The following is a 24,747-nucleotide window of genomic DNA, read 5'->3' as shown; positions in this document are numbered from 1 at the left end:
TTTTTTCACTTTACATACAACATGAGAACCAAGATTGCTACATGAATCAACACCCTTTTTTATTATCTGAGCAAACTGTAGAAGGTTTGCTTTCACTCTTATAAAATGCTTCAGAAGTTTGATGGTGAGATCTACAATGGTACTGCATTTGTATTAGGAAAACAACTGTAATGCTCTTTAGCAAACAAGCAGTAAGCTGAATATTATACAAAGATCGCAGTTGTCTTATGGCTTTACAGAAGAGGGAGAAAACTATTCAATCTACCTTATTTTTCATCTCTCCTTCCTCCATGCTTTCTTTCAAACAAAATTAAGGAAGATAAAGAAACTGAATTGCTAGGTAAACTGTGAAGAGTTTCATTTTGTTCTCTTCCTAAAACAACTGCTGAAATAATTTGCTTTTCTACAAACCGTAATAATCCACTGGTGCTTTATCAGCTTTAAGCTGCAGCATATTTGTATAACTGTTGTACATAAAGGCAACATCAGTTTGGTTGCACTAACTACACTGCTTCTAGCATTTAATGTCTTAGTCCCACAATGGGTGCAGTAGTTCACAAAACAGCCCACAAAAATAAATGCATCAAAAATGAGTTCTCAAAAGGCACAGCTACACGAGTTACAAACCAGAAAAAAATATTATGTCTATAAATATAAGTGCTAAAATTGATTAGTACTAGTTTGGAAGGTAATATTAGAACCTCAGTTCTGAAGGTTGAACAACAGAAAGAAAAGAAAGGAACACATTACTCCTTTCCAAAGGGCAGTCACCATCATCACCCACTGTTTGATAAACAGCAGCAAGTTGTAAAGTGGTAGGATTGTCTGAAACCATAACTAAAAATGACTTAGGTTTAATTTTAGGCCACCCTAGGGGAAAATACCAAAACTGAAAAAGAATATAGGTCAGGCTGTTCTCACTAAAAACAAAGCAACAAACTCATTCTGCTGAATCTATCATACGTTTTTGTTCTAAACATACATAGATATCGTATTTACACGATGTGCATCTCTTATCAGCTATGTTCAAATCTATACAATTGTTAAGACTTTATGCTATGGCTGGTTTTTTTTTGTTTGCTTGGTTATTTTTTAGGGTTGTTTATCTCAGGTTTTTTTTTTGTTTTTTTTTTTGTACATTTTAAAGTATGAATTCTGAGCCCCTATTAAAACCTCTGCCACTTAAGCAATTAATTTATTTTATTTAAAAATAAATAAATAGTTTATGAACTATTCAGGCTTGCAGGCAACCCAGAAAGACCAGCACTGCTCTGTCACAGAGTTAATTAGATTCCCATATTCCCTGTTGTAAACAGGCTTGTGAAAGACCAATATTTATTGTGCTAATGTTACTGTGCTGTTAAACTATACTTTGGAGATCCAAACAGGCGACATTTTTCCAATTACAGTTCATATAAATACAGAACAGTACGTAGGCAAATACTTGCAAGAAGCTGGTCTGCATCATACAAAACCAGCAAAATGCTGTTTATTTCTTTGATATATCTCCTAATTCCATATGACATTCCTAAGATTAGAAGCAAAGCTTGAAAGGAAAGCACTCCTGACAATGTACATAAACATAACGTGCTGCCATTTTTGGCAAATTATTTAACACTCACAGTCCCTCAAAATCAAATACTAAATAAAATTACTTCCACAGTCTTCTTTTCTCTAATAGTAGCCACCCCTTTTTTCAGAAAAGCGAGTTCCCAAAAGACACAGCATTCTGTCTCATTAAGCATCATTGAAAAGTTTAGTAATTTGAGAACGGAATTTAACACCATTGAAAAATGTGCTGTATTTTTCTGCAGAGCATGCATACTGTGATAAAAACAGTCAAAGCAGCATTTCTGAGAAAACTCTTTCCCTGCTATGACCACCCAAAGCTGCAACAAAATGAGAAACGCACAGTAAATAAAAAAATTGTCTTACCTGAACAGCACTATTAAGAAAGCAGCTGTTCTGTCCTGGTTCATTTAATAAGCCTTTCGTAGGGGCCAGGGACAATATACTTCCAGGCTGATAAACTTTTCCAAGGTTACCCCCAGGTTTTCTCAGAAATTTCACCCATGCCATTATTTTCTAGACTTTATATTGCACTGTTCACACTTGAATATTTAAGGATATGATGGATCCAAGGCAAAGAAGGTCCTAAGACAATTGCTCTGAAGTCATGGTGTTCCAGTAACCATTCAGGGGTTTAAGCCCTTACCCCAGGTGTCAGTCATCTACAAGGATCAGTCCATCAGCTAAAAATTTTCATGTGGCTATACTTCAACTGACTTTACAAAAATAAAAAGGAAAAAATATGCTATTAAAAATATGCTGTCCAGTTAAGGTTAAAATATGTTAGTAGAGTAAAAGTTCTTGTTAAGGATGTTGCACAGTAACTGACTTCTTCTTTTGGGAATATCAGAGCATTACTACAAATCATGAGTTGTATTAGATCAAGAGTTTATACAGGCATTATACATCTATTCTCTGACTTCCTTCCATCTTTCTACTTTTAACTGCGATCCATGAAATATAATCCAGTTTAGAAGATTCCATGTTTATCTCATTCTTTTTCCAGTGAATCTGAAATAGGAAAAAAAGCGAAATATAAGAATGGAACTTTTTAAAATGTTAGAAACTATCTAAATAGAAAATTGAAATAATGGCTGAAACAATCCCTTAATCTAAAGGGGCATGCACCAATCAGGGAGCAAGAGAAAAAGCTTCCACTTGACAGTCCTAATAGTGTTTGAGACATAAAAATTACAATATTTTATCTGTCGTTATCAGTTACACCCTATCTTATTCTGCAGCTTTTTTAAAGATCACATAATGCACTATTCTAACTTGAAATCTCAAAGTCCAATAAAAATATTATCAAGAAATAAATATTTTTATTTTACATCTGAAAATGTAAGAAGATGCTTTTTATTTCAATATCAAAGCAAATCACATAAATTTGTGCCTACATTATGACAATATCATGAGTGGATTCTCAGTTAGTACAAAATATGGAAAGCTGAGTACTGTCCAGGAAATAATTACCTACCCACATTCTTAAAGCATCAGGAGAGCCACAGCTAGTAGCAGACCACAAACATTCTGATAGCTGTCCTACAGCTGGCTGCCCAGTAACAATTCCAAGACTTTCAAATTGCAGCAGCAAGTTTCTCTTGCTGTTGAAAATACGTATTTGCAGGTAAATGACTTCTATGTAAAACATCACCATACGCGTGCTTATAGCACGTATAACAGTCTCCACAGAGCAACGAATTGGCCAGCTAGTGTGATGTTACATATGTGTGATGTTATTAAAATATTCACATAATTACTTAAAGGACAGAACTGAATAAACTTAAATAAAACAAAGCAATTATAACTACATATTTGAAAAAAGTGCAACACAACCTCTTACAGACAAGCTAGTCATTCTAGATTTTACAAGCATGTGAGATATTATCAATTTATCATTATATAGCAGAACTTGCAGGATTCCCACTATACTTTCTTCCACCACATAAAGCTTTTAAGATCAGCATTCCAAACCCAGCTAAATACAGCAGTCCAACAACAAAAGCTAAGTTGACTAAGATGACTTCACTGGTTCAGAGCTACCAACAGCACACTCGTGTCCAGCAGTTCTACAGCTCTCAAATACTGTACAACTACAACACCACAGAAATGTATCATGTGAGCTTCAAAAATAATGCAGGAAGACTCGCACCTCTAAAACCTTTTGTATGAAGGAAACATTTACACTTGCTTGTATTATTAAAAAGAAAATCAATAACTGGAACATAACCAAAAGTCCCTTTTGCCCAGCACATAATCAGATGCTTTCTGTCTGTTTACTGATGTTACTCTATCTCACCCGTAAGTAATTTGATTTAATAATACTGGAAGTAGTAAGTCTGATCTGTGGCAGCACTGAGCAAAGAATCCGAAATCTAACTGGAAACTGACCTTGACAGAATATCATGGGATAATTGTGCTTTCTTTGTGCTCACTGCAATAAACCCAGAAGGAGGGGCAAAAAAAAACCCCATAGTAAATAACTGTAAACATAAATCAGTTTAAAATCTTACTAGAACCCTAAATTAAAGGGCGTATCTACTTCAAATTCTATTTCCACATGGAAATCACAGTGCTACACAGCATAACAGCTAATATTCTACAAAGAAGCAAGCACAGGTGAAGGTACAAGTAAAGCAAGGATGACAACAGAAAATGATTAAAGAGCGCACAAAGTGAGGCGCACAGAGGTTGTAACAGACCTGCACAGAGCAAGTAAGTGAAGAAAATATTTCCAACAAATACTTTCATTGAAAAGCTTCACTACGGTATAAAATATAGTAATAAAAAGCAATGGCTCACTAAAATAAAGTTAAATAAAGAGAAGCCAAGGAAAAAAATCCAGGATGTACAACTGGTTCTAACCACTCAGCCAAACACACATTTATACACACGTGCATCGCTGTACAGGCGCACATACATTGGGAGCCAGCAACTCGCACTGAAAATGTGGGCGCTGTGAATCAGCACAAGGATCAAAGTCTCCTGCTGCTCATTTAGAACAGTAACTTTTAACTCCTAAACAAATTATAAATTATCTGTTTAACTATGAATTTAAAAAAAGCACAGACATTTTACATTCAACTTTCAATTGCTAAAATATTTTCTTCTAATTTCTGATTTAGAATTTCTGTATCAATGCCAAAAAAAAAAAAAGGACCTACTACATTTCTGTCATAAAGAAAGCTTGCTCCCAAAAGTACTAGGGAAACTTCTTGAGCGCCTGCTTGCCTGTCAGTATGGACTTCTTCATTCCACTGTACATAATTTCCCATATAGAGAAATGTCGGGGAAAGTTTTCTCCAGCTTCCTGCTGTTGTATCAGAAAACAAAACTAAACACCAACTGGGCGATTTTTGGTAACTGAAAGTATCAATGCAGGCACATTGAAGAGGAAACAAAAGGTGGAAAAGACTGGATAGGGAACAATCTGAATGGTCTGTGGAGAATTAAAGCAGTGGAGTATTCATGCTCCAAAGCATACTCAAAGTATCTCCCGCTGCATTACCACCTTTGAAAACACAGTCAGGATGGGTCTGACCCACAAACATTAGGCTTGCTATTCTCCCAACCAAAACTACATTACTTCTTAATACATAACACATCTCCAAAACATCTCCAACAGAGGGAATCCTCAGCACAGGTGATTCAGCTTTCTCGCTCCCTGTTGACTGCAGTTCAAGGTCAGTACTGCTCAGCCTACAGCAATGGAGCAATAGTAGAAAGAGATGGAAAGTAAAATAGGCTGTACATCAACATTAGGATTGAAGTCGCAGGTAAAATATGTGTTTCTAATACCTAAACTTCGCTTGAAAACACACCTTACAATATTCAACTACAAATGCACTGGAGGAGTTTGTGAAGTTGGACTGCAGTTGGTTACGTAAAGAAACACAAAGATAGAGAAGAATTCCAATATTCATCTGCAGAAGAAAAAAAAAAAAAAGCTTGTTCCGTGAGTTTTTCTTTATCATTTGAAGAGAAGTGAAACTTAACATGACTTGGGCATGTCATTAAAGATACATCTGTTTCACAGAATCACAGAATTTTAGGAGTCAGAAGAGGTCTCCACAGATCATCAAGCCCATCTGCTTTGCTAAAGCAGGTTCCCTACAGCAGGTTGCACAGGTTCACATCCAGACAGGTCTTGAATATATCCAGAGAAAAAGACTTTAGAAAATGTTCTTCTTTTTAAATGCAGAACAAAGATAAGGATCTTCTACACAGTAACTTACAGATAAAAATAATGAAGTAATTAGGGAAATATTACCTCTAAGATTGCATTCTCAGCCTTGGGACTTACATCAGTGATAAGGGTTGAAAAGATCCCATTCATTTTTATGTTGCTTTCTTACCATACTTTCAAGTATCACTTCCCCATATTTTAGAGAAGAAGACTTACACATGGATATGGGGCCGAGGGAATGGAACAGGATAACTCAGAATCCACCTAGCCTGTATATTTTAACTGCTGGTACATTTTATTTTGTGAACGAAACTCTATCAAAACAAGACAAGAATTGTTTATTCGCTAACAGCTTCTGTACAGTCACTTTGTTTCCCACTTCACTGGTACAATAACATGTAACTTCCATGCACAAAGCATTGGGCTGTTGGGGTGGGTTTCAAAAAAGTTATGGCTCACTGTGAGAATTTCAGGGAAATGGTCTTTCTTAGCTCAACATCAGCATCACATTACATGAAGGTGCATGCTGTTTAATTTCACATCCACAAAGCAGTGAATACAGTTTTTCAGTTATCCATCAGGTAGACACCCAAATAGCTTATAAGTAAAACAGTATATTGCAGAACGCATTTATTGCACCATTTTCCACTCATTTTCCAGAATACCATTGTATTACAGCCATAAAACCTCTTTCAACAACCCCACAACATCAGTACACCTTTCCAGAAAAATTTAAATGCAACGCTGGGAAAATCAGGAGTGACTACTTTAAGGTTATCCTTATACAACCTTCTAAAATTACTCTCTGGAACTGGATTCTTTAAACCACATACGTCAAACTAAATAACCTACTCAAATAACTCTAATATGCAACAATTCTTTTTAAAAACTAAACTGAAAAGGACATAGCAGACAGCTTCTCCACTTAAAAGCTGTTTGCAACTATACTAAGCTAGGAATTATACAAAGCCGGTACTGCAGTCCCTTTGTTTTATTAACTACCATCTCCCTCCTCCAGAAGGGTCAGACTTAAATCCAGGAACAGACAATAGCTGAGTAATAATTCTACTCAGCACACTTCTCCAGACATCAGATTGTTTAGTCCTACCTTGGGGTGGGAAATCCCACTGATCTTCCTTTTGTCACTAATAACCCATATCAAACATTACGTTGCACCACTCCTCATTCACTAGCAAGAGGGGCATTGTAGAAGAGCCGTCCAACAGAGCTATGAGCAATATGATTAACATTTGTCACACATTTACTTTTGCAGCCTTTGCCTCTCCCTAAGGAGAGGAAAGTTTATAGTTGAGAAATTTAGATCACGCATTCAAGGGCTTTTTTGATTTGTTTTTCTGAGGAAAAAAAAGCCAAGATTAAAGACAGCTATTGCAGAAGATGCTGGCACAGATATATGCTTTTTAGTCACAGCAAACTTTGCCTGATTTGAACCATCCACGAAGCACATTATTCCCTACACTCAATGGAGGCCATTCCAAACATCTGAGAAGCAATGCTGCTGATCAACTCAAGACCACTGACTCACTTGACCTAAATTCAATCTTCTCCAGGGCTGTAATTAGGAGCTGAATACTCTTCCTTCATATCCAAGTAAGCCATTATTGCACTGCAGCGTTTATAAAGGACCTTTAAATTTCAGTGGCTAATAAGTTGTTCGCTTGAAAAGGTGTGGGTGGCTGAGGATTGACTGTAATTCATCCAAACTGTACAGTCTTCTAGGAGTCCAGCCTTTCAGCAAAGCACGTTTCATATGATGTTAATTAACATGCTACGGAAGATTTTTATCATCTGGAATTAAAGAAATATTCTTGTCTTTCGGCCTAAAGGGACAAAGTTTGGATGGCAACTCTCAACCAAAGGAAAAAAAAAAAATCATGAACTTTTAAAGCAACAGCTATTTATCAGCCTAAGTTCTTCCACTTTGCTCAGTTTTAGCAACTGTTCCTCAGTCATCACTGTTCCCCATAAAGCATCAGGCGACCATTAGCTGTGCAGACATACAGGACAAAATACATTTCTGCTACTTATCTTTTTGGCTCCCAGAACAAGAAATGCACTAATCTACAGAAATGCACACTTTCACCGGTTTCATACGAATACCCTGGGAATTAATCAACTGTGGCTTGCACAGTCTTTTCAGTATAAAACACTGCTAAAGTAGCGTAGAAAATGGCATAGTTACTACTTCACATCACCTACTTTCTATAAGCACATTTGAGTTTAGACATCTTTGGAGTGCACTCAGTTAAAACTGGGAAGATAAACAGTTGGTTCTATGAGCACTGCAACTACGAGTGCTCTTTACACACTTATGTCTCATGGGTTACTGAGTCCTCTAAGTCCTAGCTGGCGTACACACCAACGCTGCTCCCTGCATCTGCTTACAAGCTCTCTTTTTTCCAGCCAGCTGCCCATTTTCATGTACTCTGTAAATACATAATCATTGTTAGGATTTCTATAACTTCCATTAAGTTGGGTAGAAACCTGCCAATGGGCTCAGAAATTGTTGACTGTGTCTGAAATTTGGCTGAAGAATCATCACTTACATCTCAGTCTCATTTTGCAATGCATTCCAGTGTGTTGCATAGATGAATAGTGACAAACAGCTTCAGTGTCCAACAACGAGATTACTTTTAAGCAATACAGTTCTTTGCTTCTGCTGGTAGCTCACACCTCTGCGCTGAGCTTGGCAACCTACTCAGTGATTTGAAGACTCTGGTAAATCAGTTTCTTAACTGATAATTTGTTACAACTTAGGAATTTACATATATTTAGAAAGAATAGAGACTAAGTGTATTTGGAAGAAACCGTACTATGGAAAACTGCCAGACTTCAACACTGAGCTAACACTATTAGGACCGATGACACTTCCAACCCCCCCAGCCCCCAAAGGACAAAATTCATCAAAAATCTAAAACCTTATGATCATGAAAATTTGAATGTTTTTGTCAGTTTAAAGTTTGACATTTAAAATGACCAAATTTCATCAACAGATAAAAAAAAATCTTTATACTGTGAAAAGGCCACTATAAAAATAACCAACTCAATGTTTTGGTCACTGTAGTAATCTGTCCCCATCTTTATTACTGCACTGAACTGTATGTGACAACAGATCTCACTTGCTGTAATACACATCTAATGCTCCTAGTAGTCCTTAGTTTCTGTTTGTCTACAAAAGCCCTCAAATTACACGCTTATAAAAATTTATGTTTTCAGTCTTTGAAACATCAGAGCAAAAAACCTGTCATTGATAACAGTGCATACTTGCAAGACATGATTTGCAACAAGAACATTACTGAAACCAATTAACGTACATCTCCAGCTGTGACAATCAGTCCTGATTTCATGGGGTAACGGCAAGTACACCAGCCAGTACTATTGGTCTGACACATTCTTTCTACCTTCCAACACTGACTCAGAAAGTCTCAGGAGGCAAAAGTGTTATTTCAAGTCTTCTCTCTCAAAATAATTCCACCCAATGCCTGAAGACCTTAAAACCAAACTTTTCTTCTATTTTAAATATCTCTATTGTCTCTTCTCTTGCACACATCCATTTAGCAGTCCCTCAAAAGCTAAGTCACTGCTCTGTGATGTCATATTTATTCATATCCTTTCAGGATGGGAAAATCAAAAGTGTAGATGCTATCACAGATGGCTTCTGTAAAAGCATACAATTTTTTCTTTAAACTGTTCCAACGAAAACTTTCCTGTTTGCATCTAAAAGAAAACAACAGGTTCATAGCAGCATCTCTCAACCGTTGCAACTAGGAACCAACTTTAGAAATAGCCACAATGGCAATTCTGAGTAAAGCTCTTAAAGACAAATTCCCAAGACATGACACGAGCCAGTATTTACAGTGAATCATCATGCAGAGAAACTCACACTAATGAATTCACATGGAGAAGTAGGACAGAAGAGGCAGAGAAGGAAGCAGTGTGTCTCAGCTATAAAAAATTTGGAGCCCAAATGCCCTAAAGCAGCAAGTTATCTTTGAGTTTTCTCATAATAGCATTTCTCCCTGCTGAATTCAAGTATCAGCATATATTAAATATCAGACCTATCAAGATCTCAAACCAATCTGAATGTGATGAAATCTCAGGAGTGCTATTCCCAACCATCCTCACTCTCAGCCACAGAGATATATTATTAAAAACAACAACCTACAGAGATTTTTGTTTCTGCATCTTCTCAGTCATTTATGAAGTGTTTTGTTCTCTGGAATGTTTGATAATTAACAAATGTGAAAAACACCAAGTTTTTTATTTCTTCCCCCAAAGCTTTCTTTCCACAACCTTTTTTCCCCCTCAGTCCACACAGCTCAAACTCCAACCAAGTCCACAACCTTGGTACAGCTTCAGCACATCAGTGTTTCACCATGCCCTGCCAAAATCCAGCTTGTTTCCATTTAAGCCAAAAAAGCATTTTTGAAGAAGTTTTTGAACAGGTTTTGCTTCTGTTGCCATACTCCTCAAATGACGGAGCTGATTTTACTGCATCCAGCACCAACAGCTGAGGAAAAACTACACAAGTGTTGCAATCAAGACCTTGGAAAGCAATGGAACTAAAAAGTAACAGCACTAGCGTTGGCCCTGGAGCCCCATGGATCCCACAACCAAATAATCCTGCTGCCGTATACCACACATCCCATACGACTGGAAAAAGATTCTGCACTATCAGGTAGATAGAAAAATCAAGTACATTTTTGGTGTTTTTACTGTCAACATCCCACTGGTCCAAAGTAAGAACTTTTTACAGAAATAACGATATTAAAAATCCTGACAAACAGTAACTATATCTTAGATTGCAGCACTGGTAAGGCAGGAGAACATCACTTGTTCATTATTCAGATTAACATGCATTCAGATTACAACAAATGCTTGCTGTTTCGATAGCAAAAGTCATCACTTCATGACAAGACAAGACAGGGACAACAGGAGAAGGGGCTGCACATCACCAGTTAGGCACAACACCATTCATACGACCGAATTTTAGCTCTTAAAATAACCCCAAAAGTTCAAGGCAAAACACGTGCAGTACAAAGGATTAAAAGGAGGTTCGTAAAAACCACACTTACTTTGGGAAGAGGAAAAAACGCGCTGAGAAAACGAGACGTATTCCCCTCGGAAAGCGTCTTTTAACGTATTTGCATTGAAAATCAAAGCAGGGGACAGCCGCAGCGCCGGGTGCCGAGCAGTTTGCAGCAGCCGCCCGCCCACCTGCACCCGGAGCGCTACCCGAGCGACTGCAAACGCTGGGAACTGATTAAATTTCACCGAGCTCCACGCTACCTGCACTGGCATTTCCTGTTCCAAACACTCCGAAAACACCCCAGCCGAGCTCGCTGACGGGCATGTGACTACCGCGTTAAACATTAACTTCTGGCCCCCAGCGACACAACCCCCGAGCTCGCCCCGTCCCGCACGCAGTCCGCGCGCTCTTCGGAGCTGAGTATCGCCGTGCCGGCCTACCGCCGCTTACACAACCCGAGGAGCGGGGACAACGCCAGCCGCTCCGTGCGGCACCACGACGGCCCCGGGAGGCGTTCAGCCGCGGTACCGCGCCGCGCCCCCAGGAGACGGCGGTGACCCTCTCCCCAAAGACTCCGCGCGGGACGGGACCCGCGGTCGCCCACCGCCCTCAGACGAAGCGACCCCAGCACATCCCGCCCCATCCCGGATGGGGGGGGGGGGGGGGGGGGGCGTCCTCGTACCCCATTCCCGCCTCAGATCCGCCGGGGCACCCCGCCTCACCTCTCTTCTCCGGCGGCGCCAGCTCGTGGCTGCTCTCCCGCCCCCTCCCGGCAGAGCCTCCAGCCACGGTCCCGCCCTCACAGCAACTTTTGCTCCCCCCTCGCCGCACCCGTCTCCTCCTTCCTCTCCCCGCGTCTCGCCTTCTGGGGCGGCGCGTGCGCGTGCGCCCACCCCGCCTCGGGAGCCGCCTACGCCCGGCTCGGCAGCGCGCACGCGCGGCGGAACGGCGCCGTGGCCGGGGCGGACAGGGTCTCGCCGCGCGTGCCCGGCGCCAGGAAGAGGGAGGATAGGGGAGGAGGGAGGAGGGGAGCGGGCGGCGCCCGGCTGTGATCGGAAGAAAGGCCGGGCGGTGACGGGCTCGGCGAGACGTCTCAGTCGGCGTGCCGCGCGCAGGCAGCGTGCCTAGTAGGCGCGGTGCAGCCCGCATCCTTCGCGTCGGCGGGGTCCTCGTGGGGTCGCGCCTCGCGCTTCCCGCTTCTCCATTCCCGCCCGCTGGCACGAGGTGGGCGCGCGGCCGGCCCTGAAAGCTACCGCGCGCTGAGGAGAGCGGAGATGGGGCTGAGGCTGTAGGGCGGCCCGCCGTGCCGGGAGGCCGAGGCAGTGTCAAGCTGATGGGCTGCAACACCCCTTCTTTACCCCCTTTCTTAGTGTCGTTCTCGGCGCATCGCCTGCGTGCGAAGGGCGCGATTATCCTGTGTGTGCAAGCAGCGCGGCCGTGCCCCAGGTAACTGAGGGAGCAGCTGTAGGGTTGCAGGCCAGGAAGCCGGCGTTGGGGCTGTTCCAAACCACCGGCTTTTCGTGTTAATAACCTGTTAAAAAGAACGGGGCAGCGGTTGCTTTTCCAGCAATTGTTCCTCAGCGCTCCTTGCAGGATGTCTGCCCGCGCACGTGGGCTCTGCTGAAGGTGCCCGTGAGGTAACGCGGGCGCAGGGCTGCTCCCGGGCTGAGCGCGGCTGTACATCCCAACGCTGCACTGCGTCTTGGTGCCGCGTTGCTCTCGGACGCTGTGCCGTATCACCTGAAGAGCTGCCCTCGGGTCGTTGCCCCAAAGTCACTTGCCTATTATTTTACCTGCTGTATTATTTTGTGGAGGGTGGGGTGCTTCCTTTTGTTGTTTTCAGAAGGAATGACTTGTTTGCGAATACTTGCATTTATAGCTGCTTGAGTGCTTTTAGTGGTTTGCTTTTATAGTTATCGTCCTGGATAAGCGCGTGGATTTCATTAACGCGTTTCAGTTCTCCGCTCATAATGATACTTCACCTATCGCCGTGTCCAGGATCAGTCTTTAGCACACAACTTCTTACATTCCCACTTTTCCAGTTGCCTTTCTTTATGATTTTTCAGGGCTTGAAGAGTGCTAACGTGACAAAATGTGTGGTCACTTTCACTATGAACTCTTCTGCCACATAATCCTTGTCTTGTAAAGTTTACTGCCCTCACTGTTAGATCTCCAGATTGCAATATTTCACTCTTAAAATACTGTGTGGGACTCAAGGTCCTGTGTCAGATACCTCACTTGCTTACGAGGACACCATACTTGAGTTAAACTGTTATCCACATTCATAAAATTCAGTGTTAATACCTTTTGATCAGCCTGATCTTGCTAATGTCTCTTCCATTCTGCTGCTTGTGTAAAAGGCATGCTGGCAAAGGCAATTTCCTCAAGGTCACTCTCCAACCTTTATGATCAAGCAGCCAACTTTTTACTTAAAAAAAAAAAAAATAAAAAAAAAATCAAACAACCATGATGCACTGAGAAGAATTTCAGTTAAACTGTCAGACTTTATATTTTTATACCTATCTCCACCCTTTTCTGTGATTTGAATGGTCATATTCTCAAGTGGAAGGGAAGGAATACAAGATTAATGTGAACTTCTTCCTTGTGACTTTCAGATGTTTCGAATGGTAATTTGCATGTAAAAAATACCTGTTTAAGAATGTATACATTTTTGACAGAAAGTAATACAGTGCATTTCCTGAATTTTGTGGTTTTTGAAGGGAATAGCTTCTGTGATTCTCCCATTGTCCTGAGGTTCATCCAGTATCTTGGCACAGGCCCCGTGTTCTTATGTAGTTTATGTAGTACTGTACTGGCTGCTTACTGATAGGTATTTGAACTCCTAGTTTTTGCTAGAAATTTTGAAGTGAAGACGTGTTAAAGTCAGCACGTTAATTTTGCCACCAAAAAGTCCAATTTCATGTCAGAATATTTTGTTCTGGTATGTTTATAAACAACCTTCTGCATATCATTTTGCTTAGTGTCAATTTAGTCTTTGATCCCTGCATTGCTTCTTCGCAAAGGCAGTCATGCAGAAGCATCTGTGAATCCCAAAGAAGGATTATGACTTCATTGTGATTATGACCTCATTTTGATATTTTTGTTTCTCCTGTATGCTACTTTCTTGTTTGCCTTTGCCCTTTCCTCAGCACAGATTTGTTTTTCCTTGCTGATCTATTTAGAAGTCTCTTTGGACATATGCTGGTTTCTTCTGTTCTTTTTTTTTTTTTCCAGAGGAAATGTAGTCTGTGAGCTCTAATTATGGTATATTTTAAGGTTTTCTACCAGGGAATCTTAAGAGAGTCTCCCATGCAGTTCAGATGGATAATGACACAGGTGTGGCACAGGAAGCCCTAAATGAACTAAAAGAAGAATTTTAAAATTAGAGTAAGTGATGCAAATGCAAAACAATGCTGCAAGGGCAAATTATTTCCTCTTGTAGTACAGGATATGTGCTATGCATGATGCAGGGATGCAGAAGAATGTTTACATATTTTTACTTCAGATGTTTATGTAAAGTTTGATGGTATAAACAACATAGGTTGCAAAACCAGAGAATTGACCGGGGAATTAAACAAGTGTTATGCTTAGAGAAAAGGGATCCAGAATAAAGTAAAAAAGGTATTCACATCCTCACTAAGGATTCTACTTAGAAATCCAGCCATTCAATTTAGCTCCAGGCTGACTGACGAACAAGATTTTCAAAAGGAAGGAGGAATGATGTGGTGGAATGGATGGTTATGGGGATGCAGTTGAGAGTGACAGATGGACTCTGTCCAGATCCTTCAGTACATCCAAGGGCTTGGCTATGTGCATTTTGAATCCAGGACAAAATATACGTAGGGGAAGTTTGAAAGAAAAATCTTAGTATAGTTAGAAGGCATCCAAAGGTTTTAAAGTAGTTGCATTAATTAACTTTTTCTCAAAACTGCAGGCACTGTACTTCTTTTTCAGTGATGAATGGGATGGAAATCTGTGTTTCACAGCTGCATGTGACAAGGTTTATTCATGTGTTGTGTTTTTACATTGTGATTCATGGTGCTGTTGCCACTGGCCGGTCTGTAAATAAATTCAGTTTCCTTCATCTGAAATAACTTTTTTGAGTCATGTATTTTGAATATGCAATGTTTCTATGAACATTTTCAGATCTGTGGCTGTCCCAGAACACTTGTTCTCAATTTGCTTTTGTATTTCTTCTTCAACACTTGGAACGTCTTCACAACAATCTTCTCAAACAGTTACTATCCTCTTCAGATGATTTGTAAAGAGATGAGATCTGCTTTAACTTTCCCTTGAAGGAGTAGAAGACTGAATCTGTTGTTTTGAAAAGTGAGTTAAGTATATTTTATTGAGTAGCTCATATATTTGTTATTGTTACTATTGCTCTTCTGGGCCGACATAACTCACCATTACACGTTACATTGCCTAGTATGGTCCAGTCTGTTTAACCAGACTGGTTGTTCTGCACAGGCAGTAGTGGGGTAATGTTTGATTAAGATAAAGGTATCTTAAGATGGCTGTATTGCTAGACTACTTACGAATGCCTAATTTTCTATTTTCTCTAAGCCTTTGGGGTGTCATCAGATCAAGTCTATGCTTTTTGCCAAGGGATGAGAAAATAACGTAAATATTCCAAGACTTTATAATACTGCAAGAGTTCACTGCAGTAAGAAAAACAGATTGGTAGGAAGAAGAGCTATAAGGGAGTAAAGTAACCAGAGGATAAAAAAATATTGTTTTTGTTACTTAAAACATCATAATGATATATGCGTGTGATTTCTAGGGGTGCTGAAAGGACATCTTGACACTTGAGTCCAAGAGCTGTTCTCCTGTTTGTTTTGCTTAGCTCTATTATGACAAAAAGATCAAACACAGAAGTAGAGCAAGTAAAAAATCTCTCTTAAGCTTTCAGGAAGTTAAGTAAGCACACGTTCTTTTGTGGGTCACTTTACCTAGGTGTATTCCTTGTGTTTCCTGTACCATGAGCACATGTATCCACAACCTTTTCTTTTAAAGGCACTCTAGCAAAGTTTTCTTTTAAGTAGCTTGTAGCAAGCAGTCACATGGAATGTAGTCATCTGAGTGCTCTCTTCTTGTTCCCACAGCGTGTACAGAGGCTAAAATTTATACACACATCCACATCCATTTTCTTCTTCCAGACAGGCTAGTGGAGCATTTCTTTAAAGACTGTCTCAGGCGGACAGGTGACGCTCAGTCAGCTTGTTTCCCACTCCTTTTTTTGGCCTCTCTGGAATGCTATTTTTAAAAAGCATTTTGCTAGCCTTTCTGACTGTATTTCTGCTTATGGACGTGCCGCAGCCCTGCTTCACTCACACAGGAGAAGGCACTAAGTAAGGGCAAAACCTACAGAGGTAAGGACACAGTGAGCAGAAGTATAATAGAAGAAAAAGACTAACAGAGGAAAATATGAAATAGTGACGACAAAAGTAGAAGTGCAAAAGAGTAATGAGACGGGTTAATATCAGCAGTAACAAGAAGGGTAGAAAATTCTAGCACATTAGAAGACATGAATGAAAGGAAATACTTGACCACTTCTTGAACTAGCATTAGACACACCTTCATAGGGCATAAACACACTAACTTTTAAGTTCTCTTCCTTTAGGTGTAGAGCAAACAGAATGTATTTCGCTCTTACACTGTATGTTATCCTGACCATTCCCAGTAGTTTTTCTAGTGCCAAAATGTTCAATAGGCTGATGGAAGCAATTTCACTCTGAAGTCATGCAGAGTTTCATGCTGAGAGTGAAAAAACATTGGTTTCCATTCTCCTCCAGACCTATTGATGGTGATAGGCTTGAAACAAGACCTGTGTGTGCACAATTATGTTCATTCTTTAGGATTGAGGGAAAGAGTGGAGATTGCATAAATCTTGCAAATGAGTAATTTTTTGCTTGGATAATCCAGTTTCCAGTCCAATAATCTACCTTTTTGGAACGACAATGCAATGAAAATCCTCTCCTATTTTAAGCTGTTTCGTTTAAAATCCTTGAACAGGAACAGTATGAGAACCTTCTATGCATGCTGTACTTATCAGGCCCTTTTTATGAAACTGTGTCCTCATCTGACTGCTATAGCAAACAAAGTTTTAATGACAGTGTTTGTCTCACATGACTCTTGCACAATCCTTTTAAGTTTGCATGTCTGGTTCATTGTTTTCTTCTGGGGTATAAGCCAATGAGAATGGATGTGTCTGTAACAGGAAAAGGAAAGAATGAGAGAGATGTTCCCTTGAATATCTCATTCCTTGGATTTCACATAGGCCATCTCTCTGGCAAACTTGAGCTTTCTGGGTGAAAACCAACATAAATTAAGTAAAAAAAAAAACAAACCAATATTTAATACAAATAAAATTGAGTAATATGGTGGTTATGGTTAGCATTACAAAGCATATTTTCTCACTAGAGTTTAAAATAAGTGCAGTACCTCAGAGAACAGAATGCAAAAATGTGGGTAAGAATTTCAAAGTGATTTTTTTCTCTGTGAAAAAGTGAACACAATTTACAGCCTGGTATTTGGAAATGATGTGTTTGCAAATGTTACAGTGCTGAGACATGCATATTTAGTTCTGATCCCAGAGCTAGCATGTTACTGCTCTGTTCTGGAGAAGCAAAGGAAAAGTAGGGAGTTGCAGGTCCTGGGGCCAAAAGGAATGATTTCCTTGGTGAGGCCTGGTGCTGAAATGATCATCTTAACTCTGAATAATTATCTGTAACATGGACATTGCATGGACAGGACGTGGACTGTAAGTCAGACTGGTTCTTTATAGAGGACAGACACTTGAGTTTCAGCTAGTACCGATTTTTACTTCGATTTTTTTTTTTTTAAGCAAATCTTTAAGGAGTGAGGAAAAAGAAAAGGAGAGAATGGAAGTAAACAGGTTGAAACGTCTTTTCTGTTTAGGTGGATCACACTAGATTTGCCTGCTTTCTTTCTGTAATACTATAATGCAGCTTTTTTAGGTGAATGAAATTGTTAAACTGAAGAAGAGGGAGTTAGTAAATGAACTGTCAAATGGGCAACAAAATGCCTGAGAAGTAAGGGTGTTAGACGGAATGGCATTGGGGAGTTGTTAGAGCTCTGTCTAAAGACTGATACTGAAGCTGGTGGTGTTTCATATTTTCATTAGTGGTCTTGGCAAAAAAAAAAAAAATAGAAGTTGCTAATTATTGAGATCACAAACCTGGGAAACGTTCCCTGAAGGGTGGTGTGCTACTGGAATAACTGGATGACCTTGAGATGTAGAGAAACAAAATAGGATAAAATAATACCGAGTACACAGTCATGTGCTTAGGAACTAAGAGCAAAGGCACTCTAATATAAGCTTAGAGCTTGTCAGATGGAAAGTGAGGGAATTTGAAAGCACTGACTGTGCAAACCGATGAGAGGGTGGCTGTGAGATGCCAGTTTGGTGTTGCTGTGGAAAAGGTGCACTCAGTCATGAGTAAATTCAGCTGTGTATTTCTTGTACAGATAAGGAAGTACTGATGCCACTCACTGTGCGTGTGACCAGTGAAACGTTGGAGTTAGGAGAGTTGCAAGGAAATAAAAAGCCCTATTAAAAGAGGGAGTGGATGATAGACCAAAAGCGCTATTATTGCTTTGTTCAGTCCTGTGAAGCCTAAAAGACCGTACTGTCTTTGGACAGTTGAAGTAAATGTGGAAAGAAAGGAGGCTTGTGTGGTTGGAAATTAACATAAATTGGCTATGAATAAGTTTTGATTGGAAAACAGAAATTTTTTCAACTGTTCAAGCCTCTAAAAACTGCTGAGAGAAAATACTGTATGGTGTGATGATCTGTAATGTGCAAGGCACATATTACAGCGTGAGGTTTGTTTCATTAAGTTGTAGTTAGAGCACACTCAGGTTTGAAGCGTTTTTTGTACATTAGCTGGAAGCAGGCTAAATCAGTCTAATATCTGTGGTGCAGAGAACTGTTAGGCTTCTTTTCTATAGTAAAGGTGATAGATGTGAGCACTGTGTTGAACACTGCTCACATCACTAGTGATGTGATGAAAAGCCACTGTTGCTAGTGGCTTTTCTTGCTGCTTAGAAGGGCAAGACAGCAGGGATGGGGAAAATACTAATGCTCACGTATTTGTCTCAAGAGAACTGTAGTGTTGCAGGTTTTGCTGTCCTTGCCTTGCTTCTGATTTCCTCAATGTCAGTTCTGAGCCTGTTTTGTAAGCTGAATATGTCTGACTGAATGATAGTGTCATGAAACACATGGAGATTTACTTTTTTATTTTGAAGTCTATGTAGTATCACTTTCTCTTCAGCAACTGTGCGTCAATGAAATGTATTTATACTGCAGCAAAATCCTGCCAGAAAATAAGTGAATTCCATTTCAGTTCAGTAGTGCTTCCTGTAACTGGTCAGCCTGCTCTTCTTCCTATGTGAACAGCATGTTCTTATTTTTTTTTCCTTGCCAGCAAATAGGCAAAATGTTCTCATTAAGAACTTGAGGAATGACATATCTCTAGGATTTAACTGCCAAAATTAAGCCTTACTTGGGCTCTTGACGTGTGGTAGGTCAGCCTAGGAAGAGCCAGTCATCTCAAATGTTTGTTCATAATTATTTGTAGTTATCTTGCATAGTCATCCTTCAGTAATCTTGACTGTAATGACTGTAGAAGCTACTGTTTAAAGTTAATGTTTTGCCTAGCTTGAGTAATTTGTCGCTACAGAAGAACTATGCAATGGAAAAGGAAACAGAGCGATACCCACTGAACTACTGAGTGGCTGAATGCCTCCTTCCAATGGGAATTCTTAGCCTGCTTCTCTGTATGCCTTATGAGATCTCATTCCCTACACTGTCCCTTTAAACCCTTCTCCATTTCCTTCTTCTTCCTGTCTTGGAGAAATAGGATTTGTTTTCTTGCAGAAGAGTGCTGTCCTTATGAGAGCAGGAGAGAGATTGGATGTTTTTGTGCTTTTTCTCTTACTTTTTTTTTCTTCTTTTCACTGTGTGTGTCGAGGACAGGGGAGTGACTTTCCGCTTGTCCATCAGAACTCCGGAGAAATCCAGTTCTGAGTTATACCTTCCACACAAAGCAGCCTGAAGGCATTCCTGCATTAATGAGTACAGCCCGCTCTGAGCTGGCAAAGTTCAGGCTGTTCCTTGCACAAACTCCATCGAATATTTTAATCTCCATTTGCTTTTGAAAGAATAGTTGGCTCACAATGTTCAGGAGTAATTTTACTCTTACAGTCATTTAAAAATCCCATGCCTCTTATAAGTATTGCTAAGCTGTGTCTCACAATGTCCCTGTGCAGTCGGGCAGCACTGGCTGCACCTGGTGTTTTGGATGAATATTCTATTTGCAGGAAATACAGTTTCCTCCTGAAAACAAAATATTGGTTAATTCATCCTGAATGTAGTTCATACATTTAACCAAACATAGCTTAAGAAAGAAGCTATTTGGACTTTTTAAGAACTACATCGTTCTGCTTAAAAACATTTCCAAATACTACTTTGTTGGTAGTTTTTTCAGTCAAAATATGTTCAGTGTAGAATTGAGTCTTTTACTACAACTAAAACAAAGGCAGAATGTCACTCTACCTGTAACGATTGTGGTATTCCTAATGCAGCTGGAGGGCTGTGTATGTATCTGTGTAAACCCTGAGTTGTGCTTTTTTTCTTTTCTTTTTACCATGACATTTCCTGTTTTAAATGCAAACAGCTTATATCACCTGCATTAATATTTCTATTTTATTAATTGCAAAGCTGAGGAGCAAATGACGTGTTCTGTTCCAAACCAGTCTGCAATAGATGTGATACAAAGTTTGGATTTTACAGTTTTTTTCCCGAGAGTCGTGTTTTAATCAGTAAAGGCAATCCTTCCTTTCACTTTTATCATTTTCCTTAAACTTTGAATCCTAATGACCACTTAGCAGCAATGCTTTCTGTAGGCTGTGGGTTGAGGTGTTCCTGCCATGAGGGACGCCGTGAGCTGGGACATCAGGGTGAGGTCTGGCTGCATGGGGTTGGGAGCGCTGCCAAAGGCGGAGTGAGGTCAGGCTCCTGTGTTCCCTGTGCTGCTCAGACACCACGTGGGAGGTTCTGACATTTGAAGTGCTCTCATTCAAATATGGAACTTGACTTTGCTCTTAATTCTCCCATAATGGATGCTTTACCGTAAACCAATAAACCTCTGTGCTAACAGCGCTTGCCAGAATTGTCATACTGCTTTAATGCCTGATTGTTATGGGACTACCAGAACCTATTACTGATCTTTGAGAGTGCCCAGCAGGAGGTACTTTATACTTATATATGTACCTGTAAGTAAATTGGCTAGGCATGGGGTGATCTTCCTCACACCAGCAATAAACCCAAATTCTGATCACATTGGTACCACTGCCTGTAATGGACATTTGTTTAATCTTGGTTTGAAGTTATTAATAGCTCTTGACCCAGAACATCTTACAGCATGACGTTCCACAGCTGGGCATTTCTTGAAGAAGTATATATCTGGTTGATTTTAAAGTTGGTTCTGTATCATTTTATTAACAGTCAGTTTGTTCTTTATTGTCCCCTCCTCATCTTCCCTGTACCCTTTGTAGAGACCTTTGTCAGGACTTCCTTGGTTTGTTTTTAGACAGTGTAGTTGCTGTTTCCTTGCAGATAACTTTTCTTTGTCTTTTTGTTTTCTGAGGCTGCTCTGTTCTGCTATGCTGACTTTCTTGGAGGGGAGGTTTAGAACTCTGTATTAGTTTATGCTTGATCTGAACAATTAGCTTGTGGGTTGTTTAAAATAAAGTATTTCCTTGAAATGATTTTATTTTTTCAGTTACTTTTTAAATTTCCTTTAATAAGAGTATTTTAGGTTCAGTATTTTTTTTATTGAAATGCATCAATGTGCCAATTTATTTTGGTGAACTATTTATTACTGTCTATCTGCTCACACTCAGTTACATAACAGCTCTGTGGCAAACATATTATTTGTAAATAATTTAGAGTACTTTATTTGTTTTTGAAAAATCTGTAGCCTCTGGGAGTCGTAAACGGAGCGAACGCTGCATGACTGTCTGCTGAATAGGGGTTTGCTGGTATTTCTGTCTAGACTGCTAATGATTTATCCATTACGGGTTATAAAATTCTAATCCAACATATGTAGGATTTTATGCTCCACTTTATTACTGTATTTCCTACAGTCTTAGCTACAGTCTAAAACACTTTGCATTCGTTAGGCCATCTGACAACTGTAGTAGAGGGCTTTAGCTTGCAGGCTATTAATCTTCGTTCTGAAAATAAATAAAATCAAGTGTGAAAATAAAATCTGTGTGTACCCAGAGGCTCATTTTTTTTCCCCATGGTTTCATGAAGTTTCCCCAAGTATTTCTGAGGCATGACTGGAGTTGTTTGTGTTCTGTCATATGTGCCATGCAAAAGCAACCACACATGTGGTCAGCCTCAGCTCTATAATCTAAAACATCCATTCTGTTGCTGGACACATAATGGCTTAAGACAGTGACATAAATTTCAATTACAAATACAGATTTGAAATTCAGTAAGTGCAATGAATGGTGAAATTCTGCCTTCACAGAAGTCAAAGCCAAAGCCCTTGTTTGATTCTGCTGAGGTCAGAATTCTGTCGCCAGCATTGTTTTCCTGACTATGGTCAAAGCAAAGCCCATTAAACTAACTAAAACACTGCAATACTTTGAGACAACAGATTACTTCTTTATTTCCACAACTATCATTTGTGTAGATTTATATGGGAGGTTATGCTGACATATTTATAACTGCTAAGAATGTTTGTGCCTGTAAGAAATTTTGCATCTGAAGTACAAGATTAGGCATAAACAGCATGTTTTTGGAGGAAGGCTAATAATATAACTTAGCAGGAATTGTTCGTTTCTTGGTATTGACTTCCGTCGTTACATGAGAAACGTGGAAGAAATCAGCTACAGGATTTGGTAGAAAATGGGAGAGAGACTTGATTGGTTTTTTGTTACCACAGTCATGCAGACATGCCTGATACCCCGTAGACTAGTGGCACATCAGCAGAAATCCACAGCAGAGGGCCTATGGCCTGCTGGATTCAGGAGCGAATCTCAGATCACCTATTGCATGCAGTACTTCCAAAATTGATTTAGCTGCTGCCAGTGTATGATTTACATGTTACGGTAATTTAGCTGCATAAAACGAAATATGGATTTATAATTTTCTAAGTCAGAAATAGGAATGCCATTATATCAGTGAGTATACTTTCATACCATAACTGTTGAGGATTAAAACACGGACTCCCTCTGACGATGGTTACTGCTGATACCAATTAGTCACCAACACTGCTGACAGCACAGGCCATGAACTTGCCATCCTTTTCATATCAGAGAGAGTTTTAAAGTGTGTATGTTTTTTAAAAGGCTTATATTCACTGGTCAGAAGTACGCATCTTTTACTTCATTTTTACACAGTGTAATCAGGCAGTATTTTGTGTAGGTTCAGAAATAGCAGATCTGTTTCCGCTGTTCACCACATTGTTTAAAACGTTGAAATGAATATGTAAGTCCCTCTTAAACTGCTATGATGAGCAGCTTAATGTAAAGACAAATGAGGCCACTTTGGGCACAAAGACCTTTTAAAATATATATTTGCCCCCCACTACATTTCTGCTCTTTCATCACACCATTCCGTTCTCTTCTCATTTGGAAGCAAGTATGAGTGTCATGTGTTACAGTGTGTGTGCTGCTTTAAGCATAGTTTTAAAAATATTTGCATGCTGTGATTGTTTATATTTGTGTAAAGCTGTTGCCTGTGTGCTTTTTTTTTATCCTTTCTGCTGAACTCCATTGCTGCAGGAATTTTTAGAAGGACCACTGAAATTCATAAAATGTGTTCGTTATTTTGTATATATCTTTCCAGACTTTTAACTAAAGAAACCATTTATATCTCATTTGGGAGCCATCTCTTTGTCTACAAAAATTAATAAAATCCTGATCTCTGAAATTCATTGTTTTCACCCAAAGCTAGTTTCCTACTTCTCATACGTTTGAAGTGCCGTATAAGCATCCCCCAAAACAACATACTGAAGTCAATAGAAGATCCCTGAATTTCCAACCTTTACAAATATTTTTAGTGGCAAAGGAGTTGGTTTTTTTTTTTTTTTTGGCAGAGAGATTTGTTTATTGCAGTGAGACTTGTATGATAAGACTACATACATCTAGAGTGATGCTGCCAGGGAACATTCCTGGACACTGGCAGTTGATCCTCTGTGCTGCTGAATGCTTAGTGCATTGATGAGCCCTGATTTCTGCCAATTACCATTCTCCCAAGCAGTTCCCAAGCATGGCTTTAGGGTTTATTATGCTCCAAGGCCTAATCCCAAAAGACAGTCTGGCAAGAGCCAGTCAGTGTTGGAAGATTAAATACCAAAAAGTTGCACACTTCTCTGACACAATTGGCTCTCTTCAAATATCTGAAAAGCGCTTACAGCAAGAGAGGGGTTGGGCTCTTCTCACTGGTGGCAGATGACAGGACGAGGGGAAATGGCCTCAAGTTGCACCAGGGTAAGGTTAGGTTGGATATCAGGAAAAACTACTTTGCAGAAAGGGTTGTTAAGCACTGGAATAGGCTCCTCAGGGAGGAGGCTGAGTCACCATCCCTGGATGTGTTTAAAAAGTGTTTGGATGTGGTGCTCAGGGACATGATTTAGCAGAGGGGTGTTAGAGTTAGGGTAGGATGGTAAGGTCATGGTTGGACTTGATGATTTTGAGGGTCTTTTCCAACCTGAGCAATTCTATGTTTCCATCTGCATGTGTAAGTTGTCTTTACAGAGTATGCAATAAATACGTTGTGTTCCTTATTCACAGTGCGTATGTTGTTCACGTGTGTATGTTGTATTTCTATAGCATTTTATGAAAGCTTACTATAGCTTACAAAAAACAACTTCCTCTACATGTTTGCATTAGTCCTTGCCAT

General features: G+C 39.8%; 1 protein-coding gene and 1 long non-coding RNA gene across 4 annotated transcripts in view; one reads left to right on the top strand and one right to left on the bottom strand.

Moving 5' to 3' along the window:
- USP53 (ubiquitin specific peptidase 53) overlaps positions 1 to 11,652 on the bottom strand; it is a 34,161-nt gene extending 22,509 nt beyond the window's left edge. The window contains exons 1-2 of one of the 3 annotated variants that reach the window (XM_052681587.1): positions 11,528 to 11,652; positions 1,936 to 2,580 (exon numbers count right to left, since the gene is read on the bottom strand). In XM_052681587.1, the coding sequence (XP_052537547.1) occupies positions 1,936 to 2,079 (144 nt within the window). In that variant the 5' untranslated portion in view covers positions 2,080 to 2,580; positions 11,528 to 11,652. Of the gene's footprint in view, positions 1 to 1,935; positions 2,581 to 3,046; positions 3,172 to 10,851; positions 11,064 to 11,527 lie in introns of those variants that run through there. The other 2 variants (XM_052681588.1, XM_052681589.1) reach the window with 2 other exon arrangements.
- Positions 11,653 to 11,842: 190 nt separating this feature from the next.
- LOC128079908 (uncharacterized) overlaps positions 11,843 to 24,747 on the top strand; it is a 36,273-nt gene continuing 23,368 nt past the window's right edge. The window contains exon 1 of the long non-coding RNA XR_008206362.1: positions 11,843 to 12,251. This is a non-coding gene — a long non-coding RNA (uncharacterized LOC128079908). The remainder of the gene's footprint in view (positions 12,252 to 24,747) is intronic.

The sequence above is a fragment of the Tympanuchus pallidicinctus genome, unplaced genomic scaffold (genome assembly GCF_026119805.1).
Source record: "Tympanuchus pallidicinctus isolate F22 unplaced genomic scaffold, pur_lepc_1.0 scaffold2, whole genome shotgun sequence".
Taxonomy (NCBI): domain Eukaryota; kingdom Metazoa; phylum Chordata; class Aves; order Galliformes; family Phasianidae; genus Tympanuchus; species Tympanuchus pallidicinctus.
The sequence above is the reverse complement of the archived record's forward strand: the minus strand, read 5'-3'. Positions and strand labels throughout refer to the sequence as shown.